The 22,840-nt window shown below is 35.4% G+C and overlaps 2 protein-coding genes across 4 annotated transcripts in view; one reads left to right on the top strand and one right to left on the bottom strand.

Moving 5' to 3' along the window:
• Positions 1 to 3,302, bottom strand: part of LOC136026120 (tryptophan--tRNA ligase, cytoplasmic-like) — a 29,780-nt gene extending 26,478 nt beyond the window's left edge. The window contains exon 1 of one of the 3 annotated variants that reach the window (XM_065702410.1): positions 2,615 to 3,302. In XM_065702410.1, the coding sequence (XP_065558482.1) occupies positions 2,615 to 2,883 (269 nt within the window). In that variant the 5' untranslated portion in view covers positions 2,884 to 3,302. The remainder of the gene's footprint in view (positions 1 to 2,614) is intronic. The other 2 variants (XM_065702408.1, XM_065702411.1) reach the window with 2 other exon arrangements.
• LOC136026113 (importin-5-like) overlaps positions 1 to 22,840 on the top strand; it is a 130,835-nt gene that overhangs the window by 68,121 nt on the left and 39,874 nt on the right. The window lies entirely within an intron of this gene.

Raw genomic sequence — 22,840 nt, 5'->3', positions numbered from 1 at the left:
AAATATGGTATAAGCGTATAACTGGGGCTATTGAGAAGGAAACATAATAAGAAAACAATTCTTACTTCATAATATGCAGAAAAATTGTAGCGAATACATTTGGAAGATACTCAACCGATTTTTTTTATTTTTCTGCCTTTTTTCGTTGACTGTTTTTTTGTTTTTTTTTTCTTTGTTTTCCTACGTTTACTCTGTCAAAAAATCTTTTGAAAAAGTCAATATAGTCTGTTTAGTTTAAAAAGGCGGGCTGTAAACTCAATTTTTCCCAAAGTCTTAAAAACTTTTTAATTTGGCCACATCCAAACTGACAAGAACTGAAAAATGAAAATGTAAAAAAAATCAAAGCCAGTTTTACCAACAGGCGATTAACTGCGATGAATTTTAGGCTAAGGGTGTAGATCCCGAAAGCGTAAGTTAAAAAACAAATCATCTTGTTTTTTTTATTTTAAAGCATAAGTTACTTTCGGAATAGCTGACGTAATTGTTCATAAATTGTATTTTAGATTCAAAGATGATTATCAAGAGAATATGTTGAATAAATTCAAGAGTCTTTTTGGTATAAGCCTAGAATTGGCGCTGTTGAGAAAGAAATGTGTTAAGAAAACAATTCTTACTTCATAATGTGTAGGAGAATTCTAGTTAACACGTTTTGAAGGCGCTTCAATTATATTTTACCCTCGCCCCTTCCCCAACGTGCAAATATACAGCCCAAGTGATATATTTCACATGTGTTTTTTCGTTTCTTGATTACGTCAACGTTGATTCAATTTAAGGCTTGGGACATATATAAATTGGGCTATATATTTACACATTAGAGGGGGGGCAATCCCTCTTATGGGCTTATACCGTATTTTTGGATAATAATATAACAGAAATCATAAAAAGCTTAAAGCGAAAAATAGAAATCATTTCGGTTTAAAATTTTCTTCCTCTCCATTTCCCACCGTATTTGGGAAAGAAATAAGGTACTAACAAACCAGATAATGCTTAAATTCATAAAGGAAAAAGAAGTAAATTATCAAGACACTATTTATAGTAAATAAAAGAGTACGATAAAATACAAATGAAATAGCAAATCTAAAAAGAAACAACTGCAAAAAAAGTATAATAGCATGAGGGCCCATTGTCATAAAGAAACTGTATATGCATCATGAAAAAAAAAAAACTTACAAGAACGCTACGTATACTAATACGTATACTAATATACTAATTTTTCGTATACTAATACGAAAAACTAGGAAATACTAATTGATGTTTTTACTCTTACGTCAAAAAATAGCCCACTTAAGGTTAACAATAGCGGTTTTCCAGAAGGAGACATGCTAGAACAAAAAAGATCTTAGATTGTTGATTTTATGTTCAATTTCACGGTTTTGTTTACATTTTTACAATTCACCCTCCCCCTTAATTATCTTATATATCTCTTTGCTATATAAAAACTAGGATATATTTATATTGATCAGATCATCATGTTTCCTTCTATTATTACTCACATTTTTAACTCATTTAAAATAGTTTATTTTATCCAATATTCAGCAAACACTCCAGCTAAACTGAATATCTTGAAGTCGATAGGGAGTAACCGACTTCACAACAGACCAATCGATTGAAAGAACAATAAACAGCTATATTATTAGGGCTATATATGTTTCCATCAATGTAATGGGGGGGTGCATTACCAGGGCAACGACTATTATAATGGAAAAGAGCATAAAATAAGGAATATAATAGAGCAACTTTTATTTTTTGTTTGCTTTGTATATAGCCTACGGCTATATAGAGAGGAGGGGGGGTATGAATTGCCAAAAAACGTGAACAAGTTCATAAATAAAATAAAATTAGCAATCTAAAAACGCATTTCTTTTTGTCCTTGTATGTCTCCTTCTGGAGAGCCACTATTCGCAACCTTTGTCAATAGCTATTAATGATTGTCTGCTATTTTGAAAAAATACCAGAGAAAATACAAAATCCGCAGTTAAAAAAAAAAATCCGTTACATGACTTCTCCACATCATCAAAAATATCCCTTACATGATTCCACGGTATCATCGAATAACTACCCTTAAATAAATAGTAAACACCACTTACATGATTGCCTAGTGTAAATATATATATATATATATCGTGATAAATAAGCATAAATATCAAACTAAAAAACAGGTTCAGATTTCAAAGCATAATCGTTTGCTTTGTTTTTTTAGTTGGATTTTTTTTTTTTGAAAAATAATATCTATAGATATTGAAGCACCAAGTAAATGAACAAATGATTAAAATAATTAATAATACAAGATTTAAAAAATCAAATACAAAGTTATGTTCAAAAAGATATTTGTTTAGTTAGGTAGTCGCATAATCAGCTCTTTAGTATTAGCTTTAATTGTTATGAATATGAAATCAACTTAAAACTATAGAACTAAATACAAAATTAGAGCATAAGTATGTACTATTTATATAAATACATAATTACAAGCTATCAAACAATATTTTTTATATTACAAAATATCTATGAATATAATAAAATAAGAGTGAATATAATAAAATAAAAATATTCTATGAAAAATATATAAATCATAATTGTCATAAACTATGACAATCATCCTAAAACTACGACTTACTTTGTAAACAAAAATGGAATCAAATGCCCTAAGTGCATTGCATCAGAGGAGGGGCAACGACCAGTGTACAAGTAGAATTTCTGCCCCTTCTCAACACAATCTAAGATGACGTGAAGATCTGGATGGCTAAAAAATACACCCAGTCTTAGGAGGGGATGAACTTCCTCAACCTTAGCAACTCGTTTGAATCGTTCAATTACTGAGTCATCTATAGCAGAACAACCAAATTTCTCAGTAAAAAAGGATTTTCGAAATAAATATATCTGCATGAGATTAATATTAAGTTTTCTAAGAAGTTTTAAAAGAAAGAATAATAGAAGTTTTCTTCATGAGAATAATTCAAACTCTAATAAAGAACGGTAAAATTCAAACACTAAGCTTGACAAGCCATGTCTTGGCTGTATTTTACAACATGATCATCTTTTAGTTAGGGGACCTCCAATAAAGACTGAGAGTCCCAAGAAATCTAGAGAAAATGGAAACATCCATGCCCACAACTCTAGTCATTTTCAACAAAACAACCATTTTTCAAAGCCGTCTTGCTACAGCTTAGCTCCTTCTGGGCCACTCAGCAATGGCTTCTCAGTGTATCTCTTTGTGGATTATATCCTAACAAGCAACAACTGAGATCAGGCAAAGACCCAAGTATGATTCTCAGACACAAGAAGATAGTTATTTTTACTAAATTATAACTACTATTAGTTAATAAACCAATCGAATTGGGGCGAGTTAATTTATTGACTGGATTAACTGAATAAATTGGCATTATTAATTAATTGAAACATTATGCAAATTGATGAAAGTTCATAACATTTAAATTCAACTGTTGTACGGACACGCGTGCTTTGTTTAGTTATAAATCTAATTAGTGAATTTTAAATATAGTAGGAGAATGAGGTTACGCTGATGCAAGAAGTATTGGCGGAAAAAGATTGAAGAAGCCAACAATCAATGTGAAGTCAGATGTTGTATTCCTTATAAGACTTGTTTGGCCTTGGTGGGGTTAAGTTTGACAGATCAGTCTAATTGTGTCTTTTGACGGAACTTTTAGATGGATTGTAAGAGAGCAAGGCCATACCCAGGGGCCTAAATTAACAAAAATGCATATAAAGAAATTTATTTTGGTTTGACCAACGCCCCCCCCCCCAAGAAAAAATTTCCAAAGCACAAAATCGTAACAAAATGTACAACACTTAACAATCAGGTATTTGTTATTTGCAAGTTTCAGGCTTAAAATGAAAAGGGGGAAAAACATACAAATTCCTAACCATTAGTATTATAACTAGAAAGACCAAAAATAAAAAAACTGTGGCTCCTCTAAGGGGCAATTTTTCTATAAAGTTACTTGCTTTTTACATTGAAATGAACTGTGCATCCTGGCTATGTCCATTTTTACGTTTAATTTCCAACACTCAGCAACTGTAATTGGCCACATATGAATTAATTTAAAGAATAGTTGACTACCACCTCCCCAAACAGTCAGACCTGTGTACACCTTTGTTATGAATATATTTTCATCAAAACTCTCACCTTATATTTGTAATAATTGTGGGCAATAATGTTAATGTTTCTTTAACAAAAGGAGGAGAGGGTCAAGGGAAATTTCTTTTGATAAAAATGTTTGTTATTATTATTATTCATAATGTTACAAGAGTTTATGTTTGACATATATTTCTATTATCTCTGAATAATAATGAAAATGAAAAATCCATTGGGGCTTCTTGTTTAGCAGCAAACTAGATAGTGATGATAGTGCACTCACTGGTAACCTGCACTGCTTAGATCACTCCTGTTATTTCTCATTTAAAATATATTTAACTATTCCTCTTTTTCTTCTTTTATTCCACCACACATCTAATTTTCTTTTTTTCCACCCTAGAAATTTTTTGCATCTTCATTGAAATCAAAACTTGGGAATTTAAATAGAAATTCTTCCCATCCACCCTTCCATATATTTTCCCAATTCCATTCCTCACAAACGATACATAAAGAATAATCATCAGGATAGCCAGAGCCCAGAAAAGGTACAAAACAAGAAAACACAGGGAAATTGGCAGACGTATGCAAAGGCTTAAATCCTTGCCCAAAATGCAATTAGGAAACTGAAATCTGAACATGAGGAGCAGCTTGCCACAGATATTAAGGCAAACCCCATATCCATTTAGAGACATGTTTCTGCTAAGAATCCAAACCATTTCTGATCACAAACATTACAGATTAACCCACTCATCCTCAGTAGACAAGGCTAGTGAATAGAATACCCAGTTTAGCTCTGCTTTCACCATCTGATCTTGTCTAACTATCCCTGCAGCACCTGCAGATTTAATACTTGATCCAATACCAGAATTGTCAGTTACTGAGGAAATGGTCTTAACTAGCCTTGATAAACTTGGTGTTAACAAACGCGAATGAGGAATGACAAAAATCAGCAATGAGCAAATGAGATGCATCCAAGTCTTCTCAAGGAGTGCTGAAATGTTCTCAGTTCTCCCCTGTATACTGTTCCAGCTGTACCTAAAAAATGGACAACTACCATCAGAGTGGAAAACATCACCAATCCACAAAAAAGGCCCCATCATGCCAAAAATGACTGTCCCATCCACATTGCTATTGCAGTTATAAAGGTGCTCAAGAGATTTATCAGCAAAGCTGTAATTCAGCACTTTGAAACTAACAACATACTCACTTCCCCTCAACATGACTTTGAATATATAGGATCATTGATAACTAACCTACTACAGGCATATGAGTATGTCACATCATTGTAGGATAAAAATTTCTCTGTCAACATGGTGCTTCTAGACTGCTCAAAAGCATTTGTCTGAGTTTGTCATGAATTCCTCACCACCAAACAAAAGCAGAAGCTGTTGATGAGGTTATTTGCCAGTGGATACACAGTATTCTTTCAGAAAGAATGCAACTTATAAGAGTTAATTACCCTTAAGAGTTCATTACTGTCATTTCTCCTCATCTTCAACTGTTTTAAGCAGCATTTGCTATGGGACCATTTCTTGACCAAGTCTCTTCAATTTCAATATAAATGATGTACCCAACCTTCTCTCAAACCTCTTCACTCTTTATGCTGATGATTCAAAACTTATTGGTTAAGTAGCTACACCCTCTGACCTGCAATTTATCCAAAAGGATCTTAACATTCTTATTCTTGGGACTTGGGCTGATACATGGCTCCTCTCTTTCAATGCTGATAAATGCCAGTTAATCCACTTTGGCAATCACAATCTACATCAGCAGTACCATCTCCAAGGTAACCCCCTTTATGCAGTAGTTTCTGAAGAAAGAAATCTTGGAGTTGTTGTTGATCATCAACTTAAGTTCAGCACCCATATAAAATCTGTATTGTTGTCTTCCCTCCAATCTCTCAGAAAGATCAAAAGACATATCTCCAAAAGATACCCAAAAGTATTTACGAAGCTCTACAAGGCACTAGTTTGCCCACCCCTAGAGGTTAGAATGTTCCTGGTGTCACCCTATTCCAAGAAAACAAAGAAAGACTAGAAAGAGTACAGCAAAGAGCAATCAAAGTGATTGAAGGCCTAAAACAAATACCATATCTTCATACATACACATATGAGCATTTACATACTTTGATGCTGATTACTCTTACATGCTAGAGGAAATATGGCAAAATAATTAGGCCTGCAACATTATTTCCAAAAATATTCTTCCTGATCTCCTTGTCCCCACTGGAACATTTTGTAATTAGAGAGCATTCACAAAAAAAAATCTTCAACAATTACTCTTCAATCCAATAAATAAGCCATTTCTTTAGCCAGTAAGTAACAAACTTGTGGAATCAACTCTCTGAAGATACAGTGGCTACTGATTTGGTGGGTGCATTCAAGCAAAATCTTGACAAAGAATGACTACAACAAGAGTACATGCAAAATGTAATCTAACCTAACCAAAATACCAACTAAATATTTATTAAGATATAACTTTCCACTGAGTTGAAGCTAATTGTCTGTGTATACAAATAGCAATAAACTGCTTATTGTCTGATTTTATAGATCCACATTCTTGTGTGTATAGGCTACTAGCCAACAGGTAAGTACCAAAATAATATTTAATACCTCAACTTCTTGATTTTTTGCAGACATAAGTCAAAGTTGTAAAGTTTACAAATAGATAGTAATAATGCAACTTTTAGGAAGCAATTGTATTCTAAGATTAAGGGCTCAAAATATAATTTCCCCCAGAAAGGGTGATTATTGAATTACAAAAGAGCATAGAGGAGACATCAAGTGATCTATTCACTCCCATTCTAGTGAAATTATTAGAACAGCATATTTACTGAATTCTCAAAAATAGCCAGAAACCTGTTGAAAATGACATCAGTTTTTTTTATTTGTACATAAAGGAGGCCTGTATTGCAGATAAAGTAGGCCTGTAGAGGAAGAATCCTTAAAATGTGTTAACTAAAATTTTCCAGCATATCATAAAGTAAGAATGGGCAATGTTTATATTAACAGATTATTCAGATGGAACTTTGTGTTTGGCTCAAGCACTAAGTAGGCCTATTGGGAATCCAAGCAAAACTCTGGTTTCAGTCTCTCTCTGCTGAATGCCAAGTTAGTGTCATAAGATTATAATGAGTAGTCAGAATTTGGACTGACACAACACTAATGTCCTTGCCCTCTGGTTGCTGTCTAACAGAATTTCATATGCCAGTACTTACCTCTTTGGTAAAAACTTACCTCTATAGTCAGAATTGAATCTTGAATCCAAAATTAAGGTATAGGCTAGGCCTATATAAGCTCCTTCACATAAGGAAATGTTGAAACAACAATTCTTACTTTATAATATGCAGAATAATCATATTTAACACAGTTTGCATAGGGAGAACCCATTTCTGACACAAATGAATGTTAAATTTAGATTCAGAATGCAATTCTGACTTAAAAGGTAAATTTGTTTCTTACCTACCTGAATAGTCTGTTGTTATAGGCTAAACATAACCCATAAGAATTGTTTTCTGATTTCTTGATTCTTTCTCAATAGCCTTAACTGTGGACATAGCCTAATACCATAATGTATCCTTTAGGGAGCCACTGTTTTCTAATAATACTAGTTTACTACCTTCATATCCTACAAGTCATCACCACCTTATTCTGCTGGCAATTGTGAGTTAGAATGTTTTTTCTGGCTAGTGAACTTATGATCTTGATTGTAAAATATACTGCTGTCAATAAATTGTTATTTCAAATTACATCAGCTGTTATATTTAATTTAACAAATCACTATTTGAATAAATCTTACAAACTATACCTCGGGATGGTATAGTGGATACGTCTGAGGGGTTAAATTGATGGCGCTCAGGTTCGATCCCGGCTGACCCGAGGAAAACATCAAAAATTTCCTGTAACACAATTGTAAACAAATTTTTTGTTGTTAGCAATCCTCTCCTCTAGTTCCTTTTCTCTATTATTTTTTTATGTCTTGAAATGAAGTCGGGTTTGACTATTGTAGTTTAAAACAAGACTGATGGTCATTACAGAATAGCAATTGTAAAAAGAATAGGCTCTACTTGATTTCTTGTAGTTTGCCCGGTTTTGCCCTTTTATGAAATATGACCCATCTTCCAAAAGAAAAATTAATGAGGGATCTACATTCCTTAGGAAAGTGGGAAGGATACAAAAATAAAAAAAAAAAACAAAACAATTATTTGAAAGTATTGGAACTACCATACAAGAAAGATATATGCAATTATTGTGATTTGTAGGGCCAATGGGCCCTGCATATGGTAATAGATCAATGAGACAATGACGTCACCCCTTCTGTTGTGCAAACAGTTTATTTTTTCTGCATTGACGCAAATATGTAAGAAAAAAAAAATACTGCACCAATGCCAATTCTAAAGTGGCATTGGTATGAATGCCACTAAACTCAGTATGAGTTTAGTATCTGAACTAAAAGGAACTAGCTTATGAACCTAATCGGATTACTTTTTGTACTGTATTGTGTTAGATTGCGCAGTTAACTTTCAGACTTAATTGTGAGGGATTGCTCACTTCATACAAAGTGAGTTATTATTAGTGTATACTTGAATATATTGGTGTTATTGCTGATTAAAAGCTGCGATTAAGACTGATGAACAGTTTGTGAATCTGCAGTATCTCGTCAGAATAAATGACAGGAAAAAGCCCCTAAGGCTGCCACCCGAGAAGGATGCCCCCACTGAAACTCTTAGCCAGTCGCCATTCCAACCTACCTATAAAACTCTTCCTAGAACCCCCCCCCCCCCCCCCCTACGCGATCCAAAACTGTTAGCCACTTGTCAGGAATTCAGGCCTTATCCGAAACTAACTCTAATGAAAGAGGTGAGACGCCTGGCAAAAAGAGGAAAAAGGATGAAACTCGTTCACCAACGATAGTGCAACCCCTTCTCTTCAAGTGTCCCAGAAACTAGTGCTAACGATCACCCCAATTATTATACTGTCTCTATCAAGAAAACCAATGGCCAACCCATTTCAAAAGATCGAATAATACAAATTAGGAAAACTTTCTTTCTGATCACCAAGGTAAATTTTGAACCTGTTTTCAAGCAGGACGAGTCTATTGATATTTACTTTACGTCTTCTCAGGCGGCAGACTATGTCCTGTCAAAATCCAAAGAAATAACTCTTGATGGCTCAAAAATTTTAGCCACAAAAAAAGATGTGGAAAAGTTACACAAGTATGTGCTGTATGGTGTTGATACCAGTGTAAACGTGGAGGAAATACAAACTGAACTAATAGATTCTTCAGGTCTTCTCATCAATCCTTCAACTACTATAAGGCTAAGTTTAAACAAAGAAGGTTTTCTTCACCCTAGCCATTCAATCCTCATTTCCAGCAAAGTTGAGCTAAGTGGAGAAATATTCTTGTACGGTATGTCCCTTTTTCACAAGATTTTTAAGCCTAATACCCCACCATGCTCCACTTGTCTTGCCCACGGCCACAGCAACAAACACTGCAAACAGTCCCATTCGTCTTGCCTTAAGTGTGGGAAAACCGGCCACGCAATTAGTGAATGCCCTGAGTCAGACCCTCTCTGCAGAAATAGTAACCGTAAGGGACACACAGCCCTCCAAAAACAATCTTGCCCAGCTCACCAAAAGCGAGTTGTAATCCTTAGAAAATATGATAAAATGAACCTACCCTACTCAGTTGTAGCTGCAAGAATCCCTTGGCAACCCACACCCCATTGGCCCAGTAGAAGCCAAGCAACAGTTGCTGTGGCAGATGCAAAGACAGTATCATTTCCAAAAGAGGCAAATAATGTTCATACTCAAGGTTCTAGTCATTCCCCCCATCCCTTACCTAAGTTTACTTCAACATCCTGCCCTCCAAAAGATTCATCTAAAAATAGCCAATAATGGCAAAGGCTTGCAACTTATCTCACAGTCAGTCACTTAATTAAGGTTAGTAATGAAGCTGAGGAAACCAAAAATATTCTCAAGAAGAAAGCTATCACTAAACTCCTAGTTTGATGACATATTAGAAATAGCTTTGGCTCAATTATCCTCCATGAAAAAGGACATAGATTCCACATCAAAGCTAGTTAAGCCTGTAGACTCAACTACAAATCAAATTAATGCAAGCTCTGAAATTGCCACAACCCCCAAGACGGTAGTCGGTGCGGTGCCATAGCCCTAGTCAAAGGCAAGAAATCTAAGAACAAAACGGCAAACTTTCCATCCCAGTCCAAAATCACCACCAATGATATTTCGTCGGCTGAAGAAGATTTCCGATATTCTAATCAAGGAGATGATGAAACTCAGACCTCAATGGATGTTTAAATGTGCACTGCACAAGATGTTACGTTTCTCACGAATTTATCACTGTGCAATAATGTTGTTTTTAACTATTACGATGACCAAAATAATTTGCCCACCAGCCCCTTAGCTAGCCCCGATAGCCCTTTAAACCAAATTAACTGTGAACATCTCGACACTTTTGATTTTGTGAAAAATGTGAAACCTAAGCTAATGGAAGAGACCAAACTTAATGTAATTTGCTTTAACGTCAGAAGTATACGGGATAAGTGAACTAAGTTTGAAGACTTAATTTTAATTAATGGTTTCTGCCCTTTCGACGTAATTGGAATAACGGAAATGTGGCTTTCAGAAATTGATGATAAGAATGAATTTTACCTCCCTGGTTTTCAATCTATTCGTATTGAAAGAAAATTAACCAAGTCCTCTGGCGGCATTTCTCTTTACATCCGGTCAAGTCTGAAATTCACCAGGCTATTAGACTATGAATCCTTATTCTCGCAAACCTATAAATAATAGATGCATTTATTCAATAATCGTAGACATAAGTGTTGACGAGAATTCTTTTATTTTTTCATTATTTTATAAGCCCTCCTCATTTCCGACCCCTTTCTTTTGTAATCTGTTTGATGATTTTTCTAGTTTTATTAATTTACCACAAAAGAAGACAATAGTTTTTGGGGACTTCAGTTGTAATTTACTAAATGTTAGCAATAATAATGATTGCGATACCTTTTTTGAAACATTCACCTTAAGTGGTTTTCTTCCCACAATCCTTTTTCCTACTAGAGTGGATCCTGTGAGGTCTACAGCTACTGTAATTGACAACATTTTTGTATCCACTTCCCTGGGAAACCACCTCTCCTCCAAAATAATATTTTCTGACCTGTCGGATCACTTTCCAATCTATCCCTCGCTACCCTCCCTACCAGCTACTCAACCCTCTAGAACTAACACTCCTACGTATAATAGAATATAAAATACTGTGAATATGAACAGGTTCACGGACCATTTGAAATCCTTCGACTGGTCCAAGGTTTTGGATTGTCAGGATGTTAATTCAGCCACAAAGGGTTTTACGCACGGACTGAGTGATTTTATCAGTTCAACCTTTCTAGTTTGTATATCAAACCGAAAAACTACCCATATACGAACCTGGATGTCTAATAGCCTGATAATCTCTTCATACCGAAACAATGACCTATATAAGTTAGCTTGCAAAACCAGTAACGTTATTGACCTGACTAATTATAAAAAATACAAAAATTATATACCAAACTTGTCCGGGAAGCAAAAAAATTATTATTATTCAAAAATCTCTCATTGCAAAGGGTACTTGCAAAAAATTTGGTCCACAATAAATGAAATCTTTCAAAAATAAGGAATTCAAGATCTGTACCTCTTAACCTTAAGGACATCAGCGGCAGATTAATTGACCCAAGTTCAGTACCGGTTGCTTTTAATAATTATTTCACTAATATTCCAAATGCTAACTCCTGTTCCTTCTCCCAGTCAGTACAACCTAGCAAGAATCTTGGATCCATGTTTTTCTCTCCAACTGATTGTAAAGAGGTGCTTCAAGTTATCAAATGTCTCTCTAATAGTAGTACACCTGACTTCTTTGGGATAAGTAATAAGCTTCTTAGGACCGTATCTTCCTATGTTTGTGGACCCGTTGTGCACATAGCAAACCTGTCTATGACCAATGGAGTCTTTCCAGAAATATTTGTATCAGCAATTGTTATCCCGATTTATAAAAAAGGCGATCCGTCTGAGATAAGTAATTATCGTCCAATCTCACTTCTCCCAGTTATATCTAAAGTGCTCGAGAGAATTATATTCCGACGTCTTTCTCCCTTTTTATTTGGGATTCATTTTTCAGATTCGTTGATTTCTCCTCATCAATATGGCTTCCGTTCCAAATTTTCAACTGCTCATGCACTAATAGACGCCACACAGTTTATACGTTCCCAACTTGACCTTAAAAATACTGTATTGGGCTTGTTTGTGGATTCTTGGAGTTCCTTTCTCATGGTTTGGCTCTTATCTCTCTGGTAGAGTACAGGGTGTGAGTCTGGGCGGGGTGACTTCACATCCCCTTCCTGTCCGAAGGGGCGTCCCACAGGGCTCTGTTCTTAGTCCAATACTTTTTCTTCTTTATATTGATGATTTGGTTACGGACCTGGGTCCATCAGTGCACCCAGTACTTTTTGCTGACTATAGCAACTTTTTCATCACCGGTCCTAATTTACCATCCGTCGTCGCCTCTACTCAAATCCTTCTGAACAGAGTACAGGAGTGGTTTCTAGTTAACTGCATGACCATTAACATCAAGAAAGGTCAGGTTGTATTATTTCGAACCCCTGACAAAAAAAATGAAGCTCAGCAAGCACTTGGCCTAAAATATTCTACCCATCTCCTCCCACAGGTCGAAGTTGCCAAGTTTCTTGGTGTCCACATAGACTCCTCCCTATCATTTGCAACACACGTGTCCCACACGTGAGCCATAATTTTGCGACAGATAAGTATGATTAATTGTGCGAATTATTTTCTTCCTCCCGATATCCTTGTCACCCTTTATTACTTTTTTATTTACCCATATATCTCATACTGTGGATCTTTTTTGGGCAACACTTTTCCTTCAGTTACCAATAAATTAAAATCTGCCCAAAACCGTGCCATCAAAGCAGTTTTTCGGCTGCCCCGACTATATCCCACCCAGGACTTGTACTCCGATTTTGGTATTATCCCTTTTGAACAAATCATCAAAAAATTAAATCTATACCTTGCATACTCCGCTTACCATAAAAATCTTCCTCCTCAATTATTATCTTATTTTAATATTAATAATTATGAAGGTCTCTGTCTCCGTTCATCCAACCGTTCCTTCATTGTCCCCAAGTGTGTCTCTAGTTCCGCCCAGCGATCCCCATTTATAAATCTATACTTCAATGGAATATAATACCCTCCAGTGTCGAGCTATCCACAAGTTTTCGCACGCTGTATAACAATGTACTAGAATTTTGATATTATAACTCTCTAAATTTTTATTCAATTTGCTTTAGTTACCCATGTTTTCTCTTTTCTTTTTTTCTCTCTTCTTCATTTTCAATTTTTTGTGGTTATGGTCCTCAACAAGTTCGCTTCCAGGATCCTTATTATTATTGGTGTTATATTTTATTTTTATTTGAATAAATTGAATTGAATTGAAAGCTGGAAAGCAAAATATTGATTGAATCCTATTTAGCCCTTTGTGAATTTATATATAAAAAACAACACTTCTAGCTACCCCCTCTCCCTCTTAAAAACCTGAATTGTGTTGCAATAGCAACGCTTAGGTTTTGTCATGTTTTTTTGTTGTTCCTAGCACCCTGATTGCAGCTTATTCCTAGAAAGTGGTAATTGTCTAACCTATGCGGTTTTTATGGAAAGTGTGGACCTTAGGCTGGATTGATCAATATGACTTTGCATTTTGGAAAGCTTCATAGAACTCTTGCCTGGGGCCAAGAATGATGGTTTTTGCTTGTCCTTGAGCCAGAGCGTATAGTGTGTGAAGTGAAGTGGAGTTCTATAGCCTTTTCCAGATAGAACTATCTGAAGTTATGCAGTCAAGCTTTCGTTTCATTAAACCATGTTTCTGCTTTCAAGTGGAAAGCTCTGTTCTAGAAGGCAAGCAGGCAGGCACTAGTTTCAAATTGAAGATAGACTAAAATCTATACGTGTTAAATATATGCGGCAGTTACCCGGCCCCACAGCCAATATATCTTCTTTGAGTGATAAATAGAAAAAAAATACAGAAACAAAAAAGTGGCAGTTTCCCACGAGTTTTGAAAGTGCTGCCATCTATTGTTTCTACCCGTTTCTGTTTGGGATTTCAGCTGAGTTTATCATTCGTTTTTTTTTTGCAAATGGAATTGCAGTAGAGAAATGGTATCAGATGCGCCCCTTAAACTTTAAAAGTTCTCTCATTACTAAAGGAATTTGAGTTTATCATTTCCTCCTTTCTTAGTGATGATATTAGAAAATTGGCCTACAGCAAAAAAGTCAACTTCTGAACTAAGACTGATAAATTTTTTTTCGACAGCAGTCAATAGCTCTTGATGTGCTGATCAAAGTATATGTCATCCATTTTTTGGAAGAAAAATTCCTTCATAAGGTGTACCGGCAAAGTGCTGGTACACCTTTGCCGGTTTGCCCGGCAAAGTGCCTTACATTCTCCTCCTCAAGGAATTCCACCTCCCTACCTTGGCAGTCCGACGTGTTTCTCTTTGTACCAATTTCGAAAATAATCTGCGTTGTAACCCATGCTTTCAATGTATACTCCCAGCCCATTATAACCCTCCAAAGCCCCGTTTACATCGATCAAAAGCACAACAAATTCCAATTTTAAATCCTATTAATGCAAGAACTGAGCGCTACAGAAAGAGCTTTTTATCAGCGTTTGTTGAAATCATAAATAAATGAAATTTGTAATGCATCACGTTAAAGTGTCATTTATATTGTTAATCTGTTAGTTTTGTTGTTTCATTTTTATCTGACAGCCCAGTTGGATTCATCCATGTATTTATTTTATAATTTACCTATGTTTTTACTTATCCCCTCATTTCTTTTTTTCATTTTATTCATTGTACTCATTGTATTTGACAGGCCAGTTTGATCGACAGGCCATTCTGTGGGCAATGTTTTAATACTTCACTTGTGTGCTTATGAAGGCTACCTGACAGAAGGCAACAAGTTTGGTAGTTTTATGTTGTGAGAGTTTTATTGATTATAAAGTACTGATTCTTCCTCAAGAGGGGACAGCCCCCCTCTTATCAGGAATATGTTCAGCTTATTTTGGAGTTCAATGTTACTGTTTACTTTCATAATAACAGCATAAACCTGAAATTTTTCAGAGATCAAGACGGATTACATACCAATTTTTACCTGCATGACCCCTGCCTTAGAACTAATGCTGTATTTATCTGCAGGATCAATGGTAATTATGATGTTTTTGCATAAACCTGAAATATTCTCAGAAATCAAGATGGATTATATATCAATTTCTACCTGCATGACCCCTGCCTTAGAACTAATGCTGTATTTATTTGAAGGATCAAAGGGAATTCGGATGCTTTGGCATAAACCTGAAATATTCTCAGAAATGAAGACCGATTATATATCAATTTCTACGTGCATGACCCCTGCCCTAGAATTAATGCTCTATTTATCTGAAAGATCAATAAGATTTAGGATATTTTGGCATTAAAATGCATCTTTTGAGGCATATACCCCCTCCCTAACTACAAAACAATAAGAGAAATATTGTAGAGGCTTCAAGCTCTGATCTACAGATACTTGGAACTGTGTACTTTTTGCCAAAGACGGGTCATGGGTAAAACAACAAGTAAAATAACAGCGAATTTACCTAAGACAGTAAAATTGGTCCCGAAAAAATATTCGGCTCTGTATCCAAGAGCCATCCACAGAAAACTATATAAATTAAATAAAACTTACAATAAAATGGGATCTTAACACTATAATTGAAAAATTAGAACAGTCCCAAGTTTTTTTTGTGATGGAAAGGCAGTTTTGCCTTTGTTGTTAATCAAAGATCATGTGTGTTGTTTGTTCTTTTTTCGTTTCTCCCTGGGATGATAGTATCAAACCCAGGATTTTAGAAGATCAGGAGAGGGCTCATTAAAACAAACAATTAAAAGTTTAAGTGACCAATTAGAATGGAAGGCAACTAGCCCCTTTTCATGCCGTTTTTTCGTCTTAAAGACATCTGAATGAAATTTTGAGATAGTCCTTTCAAATATGGTTCATCATATTTGAAAGGTTCAATGAATATGCCTCTGGGTATGACATGACCCCTCAAAGCCCCTAGAGAAAGGGCTGTAATTTTATACTTTTTTCATTGTTTACAAATAGTATTTGCCATTAGGTAACATACGTACATTTTCATGGAAGTTTTTTTTTGTGTGTGGGGGGGGGGGATTTCTAGGTAGAAAATTTTCAGTGGAGAGGAAATTTTTGGAGAAGAATTTCTCTTAATTCATCTTTCTAATTATTTTTATTTGTCTTACTTTCTCTTTGAATGCACGATTCTACATATAGAGTGAATGTCATAGTCGAGTTGCCTTCAACAGTGACTAAACTGTCTGGCAGGATTTTTCCGTAGGAAAATGTGGGTAATGTCCATTGGGGTTCTGCATGGTGACACCTTCCTTATTACTGCACCAAACATTTCTGGCGTTTATTTTTACACTTTATTTTACTGTAGTGATATGCTTCATAATTCACAGATGTATTATTAAGGAGGAGTTCTGTGTCTTTATGGGGGGGGGGAGGGTAAGATGCCTAAAAGAGCACGTTATGATGTCTAATTTCCTAAGCCTCAATTACCCACCAGATGAAAATTGAATGATTTTTTGGGACTTGTTGTCTAATCCTTCTTAGTTCATAGATATAATTTTAGTCTATGCCTTTATTATTGATGCTGGAAGGGGGGGGGGGGGTAGGAATGACCAAGTTAATTCAGGCTATATTCCCAAATGATATATCCTGCATGTCAAAAATAGACAAAATTGGATAGCTTAAAATCCTTCCCTGTGGGTTGTCCGCTCCTTTTTCTACTTCCCCCTTGGCATAATTTTAAAGTTCCATCTTAATACTCATATCCATTCCTTAGAAATTGATGCTGTACCTTATCACAATACCTTTACCATGAATTAGTAGGCTGGCTAATGGACTTCTTGGCTGGTAGATCTCAGGCTCAATGGGTATTCACAACAGACAGCAAATGCACCAACTCCCAGCCCCGTAATGTTTTAAGCAGTGTTCCCCAGGGAACAGCTTCGGGACCCACATTGCTTCTTCTTTATATAAATCATATGATTACCGAAATCAGCAACCATTTAATCCTTTATGCTGATGACTCAAAACTTTTTAGTGTGCCTGATGAATCATCAATACAATCTGAAAATAACCACATTCAGGCATGGGCAGATAGGTAGCTTCTCTCTTTTAGCATATAAAAATGCGTCACCATTCATTTTAGTCACAATAATCCTCTGTACCAATAAACTATAAATGATAACCAGACATCATCCCCCATAGATAATCTTCTTAAGGTCACGAACACCGTGCACAAACTGTTTCCAAAGAAAATTCTGGCCCTGGAGATATTAAAAGAACACTTACTAGCCGATCACATGGAATCTTCTTGAAGCTAAACAAGGCGATTATGAGACCAGTTCTTGACTTTGGAACCTACCTTGCTGGTCCTTTTTAAAAATCTGATGTACAGTTGATTCAAGATGTACAAAGGAAGTTCACCAAGTTTATCTCTGGAATTGTTGAGAAACCATATAGTGAAAGGCTATTTAAAATAAAACTCCCATCTTTGACCTTCTGACACAAGCGGAGTTATATACTAATAACTCCGGCGAAAGACAGACACGAGCTCATTCTAAGAAGCTTCATAAGCCCCAAGTTAACAGTAGAATCAGACAAGACTTCTTTAGCCAAAGGGTCATCAATGATTGGAACTGTTTAAGCAAGGAGACAGAGTCTTCAACATCAGCTAAAGTTTTTAAAAGGAGACTCTGAAAAGAATAGAAAGCCGAACCTTCAAGATCCAACTGGAACTGCCCATCGTCTTTGTCTCGTAAATAGTGAATATTATATATGCATATAAAAAAGAGTTGTGCTAGGATGCTGATGCTGCTTGTCATACATAACTAATTCACATACCCTATCAGAAATTGACAATGTACTGTGGTGTCTACTCTAAACTACAGAAGAATATTCCCCTCGATCATACCTATCCGTGGTCACTGTTACCAAGTGGGCTTAAATTGTGTTTATCCTAGCACACTCTTAGTCGGAAGCATGTCACTGGGCTGTAAACACAGTCACAACCCTGTCCTTTTATATTCTGTGTAAAATGTTTTAACTCTCAACTACAATGGATCAACAGCCATCTCAACAATGGAGCCGAACAGATCCAACATTGGACCTTATTTCGCTCCGAAGTGCGAATTAAGGTAATTAAGTTACTATTTCGTCAGACCTCCTGCATATAGTGTGTTTTGAGTTTGTTTGCTGTCCCCATCAACATTTTCTAAAGGTTTATACCTTCATGCCCTTAACCGTATTGGATACTCAAAATCAAACTCGCAGCCTTTTCCCAATGATCAACATCATATATAAACAATCGTTAACCTATATAGTGTATAACACTTTCCCCAGGGCCTGTGGGGGGTCTTTGTTATCCCTAGAAGTATAGTTATTTGACTTTTCGACTTCTTCGAATAAGATGGCTATCTCAAAATTTTGCTTGGATATATTTAGGATAAAAAAGAGGCGTGGGGTTGGTTGCCCTCTAATCAATTTTGAATCTCAAAAATGACTGTAATATTCAATTTCCAATTGAATGAGCCGTCTCCAAAGTTTGTATGAACACACTTTCCATAACAACTTATACCTTAACAATGGATAACTTCATAAGTTACAACCTTTGCATTGAATGCTGGTACAGGGCTGTCAGTTCTGGAGGTATGGTAATTTGATCTTTGAACTATTTTGAGCAAAATGGTTATCTAGAATATTTAATTGGATTTGTTAGGGGTAAAATGGGCATAGGAGAGGGGGATTAGGGGTAAAATTTCGTAGGGGAGAGAGATGCCCTCAATCACTTTTGACTCTTAAAAAAACACTAGAACATTTAATTTGCATCCAAATGAACCCCGTCCGAAGTTTACATGACCACTGCTTACATATGAAGTGCCTCCAGGAAAGAAATATTACATTGAAGTCTTCTGGCTCTTTAGTATAGGTGAATGCTATAGCATTGCGTCTAACTTAAACCCATATTCCAGGGGGAATATGGGGGGAATTTGTCGGGTTGAGGTATTTTAAGTTCGGTTTCATTATTTATTGTAAATTATTGTGTTTTAGTCTTGATTTCTTCTTTTATAATAATTTCTGTTCATTTTACGTTTGAATTATCCATAAGAAAATGTTTTCTTGTGTCCGATTTCAAATTCACTCACCTAATAATCCGTCCATTTATCTTTTTTTTTCAAGAAAATGTACTACGACAAATGAATAATGAATTAAATCTGAACGCAAAAAAAACAAAAAAAAAACTGAAGTACTTATACACAGCTAATGAAAGGTAATGTATTTAACATGCGTCCTCTTACTTAAGAACCATTCAAAAACATCCTTTTGGATTTATGATATTGCATGATTAAGCTCACTTAAATGAAGATTGAATCTCCGAGACTGGCAATACTGACGCTGGGTTAAGGTGAGGAAAATTCAGAAAAGCAAATTATTCTAAAGTTACTCTTTTTTCTAAGTTGTATATATGTTATTAAAAAGAGAATATTTCAATTTAATTTACAGAAAATCAATTGGCTAAACAAAAATTTTAATGTAAGCAATCTTTTGAGTTTTCAGTAAACAACAAATGACTCAAGTCTTTTTGATATTAATTATAAAAAAAGTTTTTTTTTAACTGCAAGTAAGGAGCAACATTAAAACGCACAGAAATGACTCCATATATGAAAAAGATTTTCCCCTCCGCAACGACTTGCTCTTTACACTAAGTTTTGACTGTTACAACTCTATTTTTTGAAACAATGAAAGAACTTTAGCGTAAAGAGCGAGGCGTTGCGGAGGGGACAAGCCCTTTCATATACGGAGTAATTTCTGTTCGTTTTAAGATTTAGTGTTACTCCTTACTTGCAGTAAAAAAACATGTTTTTTTTTATTTAATATTTGAACGTTTTTGAATTAATGCATGTTTGATTTTGGCCCACTGCACATGAGTAATCAAAATAAAATTGGTATATTTTTTTTTTTTTGCTAAATGGATTTCTTCATAGTTTTGATTTTGATAAAAAAAAAAAGAATGAAGGAGGTTGTTGCTAGTTGCTCTCCAATTTTTGGCTACATAGAAACGCAATTTTTTTTTTTATACGAACCTTCTGTTAGTAATAAACATACGTACCTTACGGATTAATTTAGATAGCGAACTTCTATATTTGTGTATTTTTTATTACGTATATGAGGGGGTTTTCCCCCTCGTAAATACCTCGCTCTTTACACTAAAGCTTGAATTTTACTCCAAATCTTTAAGAATGACCTCTAAATCGCAAAGGCCGTAGAGTAAATAGTTGAAATTACTAAAAATACTTTAGTGCGAAGAGCAAGGTATTTTGGAGGGGACGAACCCCCATATATACGTAAGATTTTATGTTTGTTTTAAGTTTTAATGCTTTTAATAATGAACAAAAATACTGCGCCCCCTTCATGGAAGTTCTCTTCCCACATGATAAATACCTCCATGGAAAGATCCCCAACATAACCCCTCCCCCTTCCCCTCTCCCGGACCACTACCACCTCAACACGAAAAAGTCCCCCTGAAAACGTCTGTACACTCCATAATAACCATATGTAAACAATGGTCAAAGTTTGTAACTTGCAGCCCCTTCCCCGGGGACTGTAGGGGATTATATCGTCCCCAAAGACATAGCTATTAGGTTTTCGATTCAGTTGAACAGAATGGCTAGATCTCTAGGTTCATAAAAACTGCATCTAAACTTCTTATTTACAGCAACTAATAAGCCATCATATGGACGGCCAGTAGTAGTTTCAATAGGTCTAATAAAAAATAAATGGTCAGACAAAACTTCTAGCATAGGACAATTATCCACATTGAGTTAGTGTTTGACTATAAACAGACCATATCGTACTTAAATAAGAGGTTCAAATATTTCTCGGGCGCTATTAATTTTCTGAACAAATACAGAAACTATATCACTAGGAATAGAGCCCATATTAAGACACACGGCTTATAGTTTCATTTCTAACGTCGGGCTCTCGAACAGGAAGGTGTTTCTTAACCTCTGAACACGACAGGCTGTTGCTTCGATGACTTCCACCCCAGCTGCAACAGATAAAGGACTGCGCCGAACAGCTCCTATTACAGTTGCTATAATTACTGGCACATTTGCTGCATTTAGCTAGATTAGAACAATCTCTAGAAAAACGACCAAAGCCTTCTCGATCTGGCAAAGTGACTTATAACAAACCATATTCAATATTGATTCGGTGCCTAATACCACGATGTAATTTATCTTTTGATATAAATTTTAACTGGACAACGGACGTATTACCGAATCTAGTTGTGCTATTCACACTGTTAACAAGAATAGGTATTTGTGAAAGGTCATTGTCTTGGTCCATCCTGATAATGCCGGCATACTCGTGCCTCACTACTTTCGTTCGAATATTTAGCATGTTCGGTATTGTGGAAACAGCAGCAACCGCTGATTGTTCGTCAAACAGATGTATTACTATCTTGTTTATTATAGCCACAATATGCTGGACCTAGTCAGCACAACCAAGTTTTCCTCAAAATTACGTGTATTAACTAGGTTTCGAATACTCAAGCTGCTCAGAACATTGATCAACACAACAGGAACAGAAGGTTGCACTTTAGCTTGCACTGGGGTTCAGACTACAGGGCCTGATGGCTGTATCGAGGTTTCCTGCTTTTCAACGAGAAAATTTAGCATCCACACGCACTCGTTTAAGCAAGCTGCTACAATAGTACTTGGTTCATTAGGGATAGATGGTACATCATAAGGATCAACTATAACAAAGAGGATGGATCCTCCTTGCGTGCTAAAAAACCACTTAACAGATCATGGAAATCTGCCTAAAATGTTACGCTTGGATGCGAAGCCCTGCGCCTTTCAAGAATATCAAATTTCAAGGCACTTTTGCACACTTCCTGTGCCTGCTTTATCGCACCTTTTGCGAAATTTTTTGATGCAGTCTTGATAACTGTATCTTTTCCTTTTGTAATGTTCCGCTCCAGAAAATTTTAAACTGGAAACACATGTATAGAACCACCATTCTTCTGGGGCTTCCTTACGAGAGAAGTGAGGCAAGCGTTGAAGGCTGACTACCTTGTCCCCGTAATTTAAGGGGTAAGCCTGGCGAGTACCACGGCCACCAAGTCTCTCACCCCCCGCCCCTTCTTCTTACTTATCTCTCACCACCTCTATTCCAGCGTGATTGCCAATAAATATCGGATTTCTTAATTACATTCTTACTGCTTGATGGTCAAATGGAGCGTCTTTATTTACAGATAATTCATTATATATTCATGTAATTCATTTATATATATATATATATATATATATATATATATATATATATATATATATATATATATATATATATATATATATATATATATATATATATATATATATATATATATATATATATATATATATATATATATGTATATATATATATATATATATATATATATATATATATATATATATATATATATATATATATATATATATATATATATATATATATATATATATATGGAGAAAATGTCATTGTACTTTTGCGCATTTTTGCAAGATAGTTA

The sequence above is a fragment of the Artemia franciscana genome, chromosome 4 (genome assembly GCF_032884065.1).
Source record: "Artemia franciscana chromosome 4, ASM3288406v1, whole genome shotgun sequence".
In the NCBI taxonomy this organism is placed as follows: domain Eukaryota; kingdom Metazoa; phylum Arthropoda; class Branchiopoda; order Anostraca; family Artemiidae; genus Artemia; species Artemia franciscana.
This window is presented reverse-complemented; position numbering and strand designations above follow the sequence as displayed.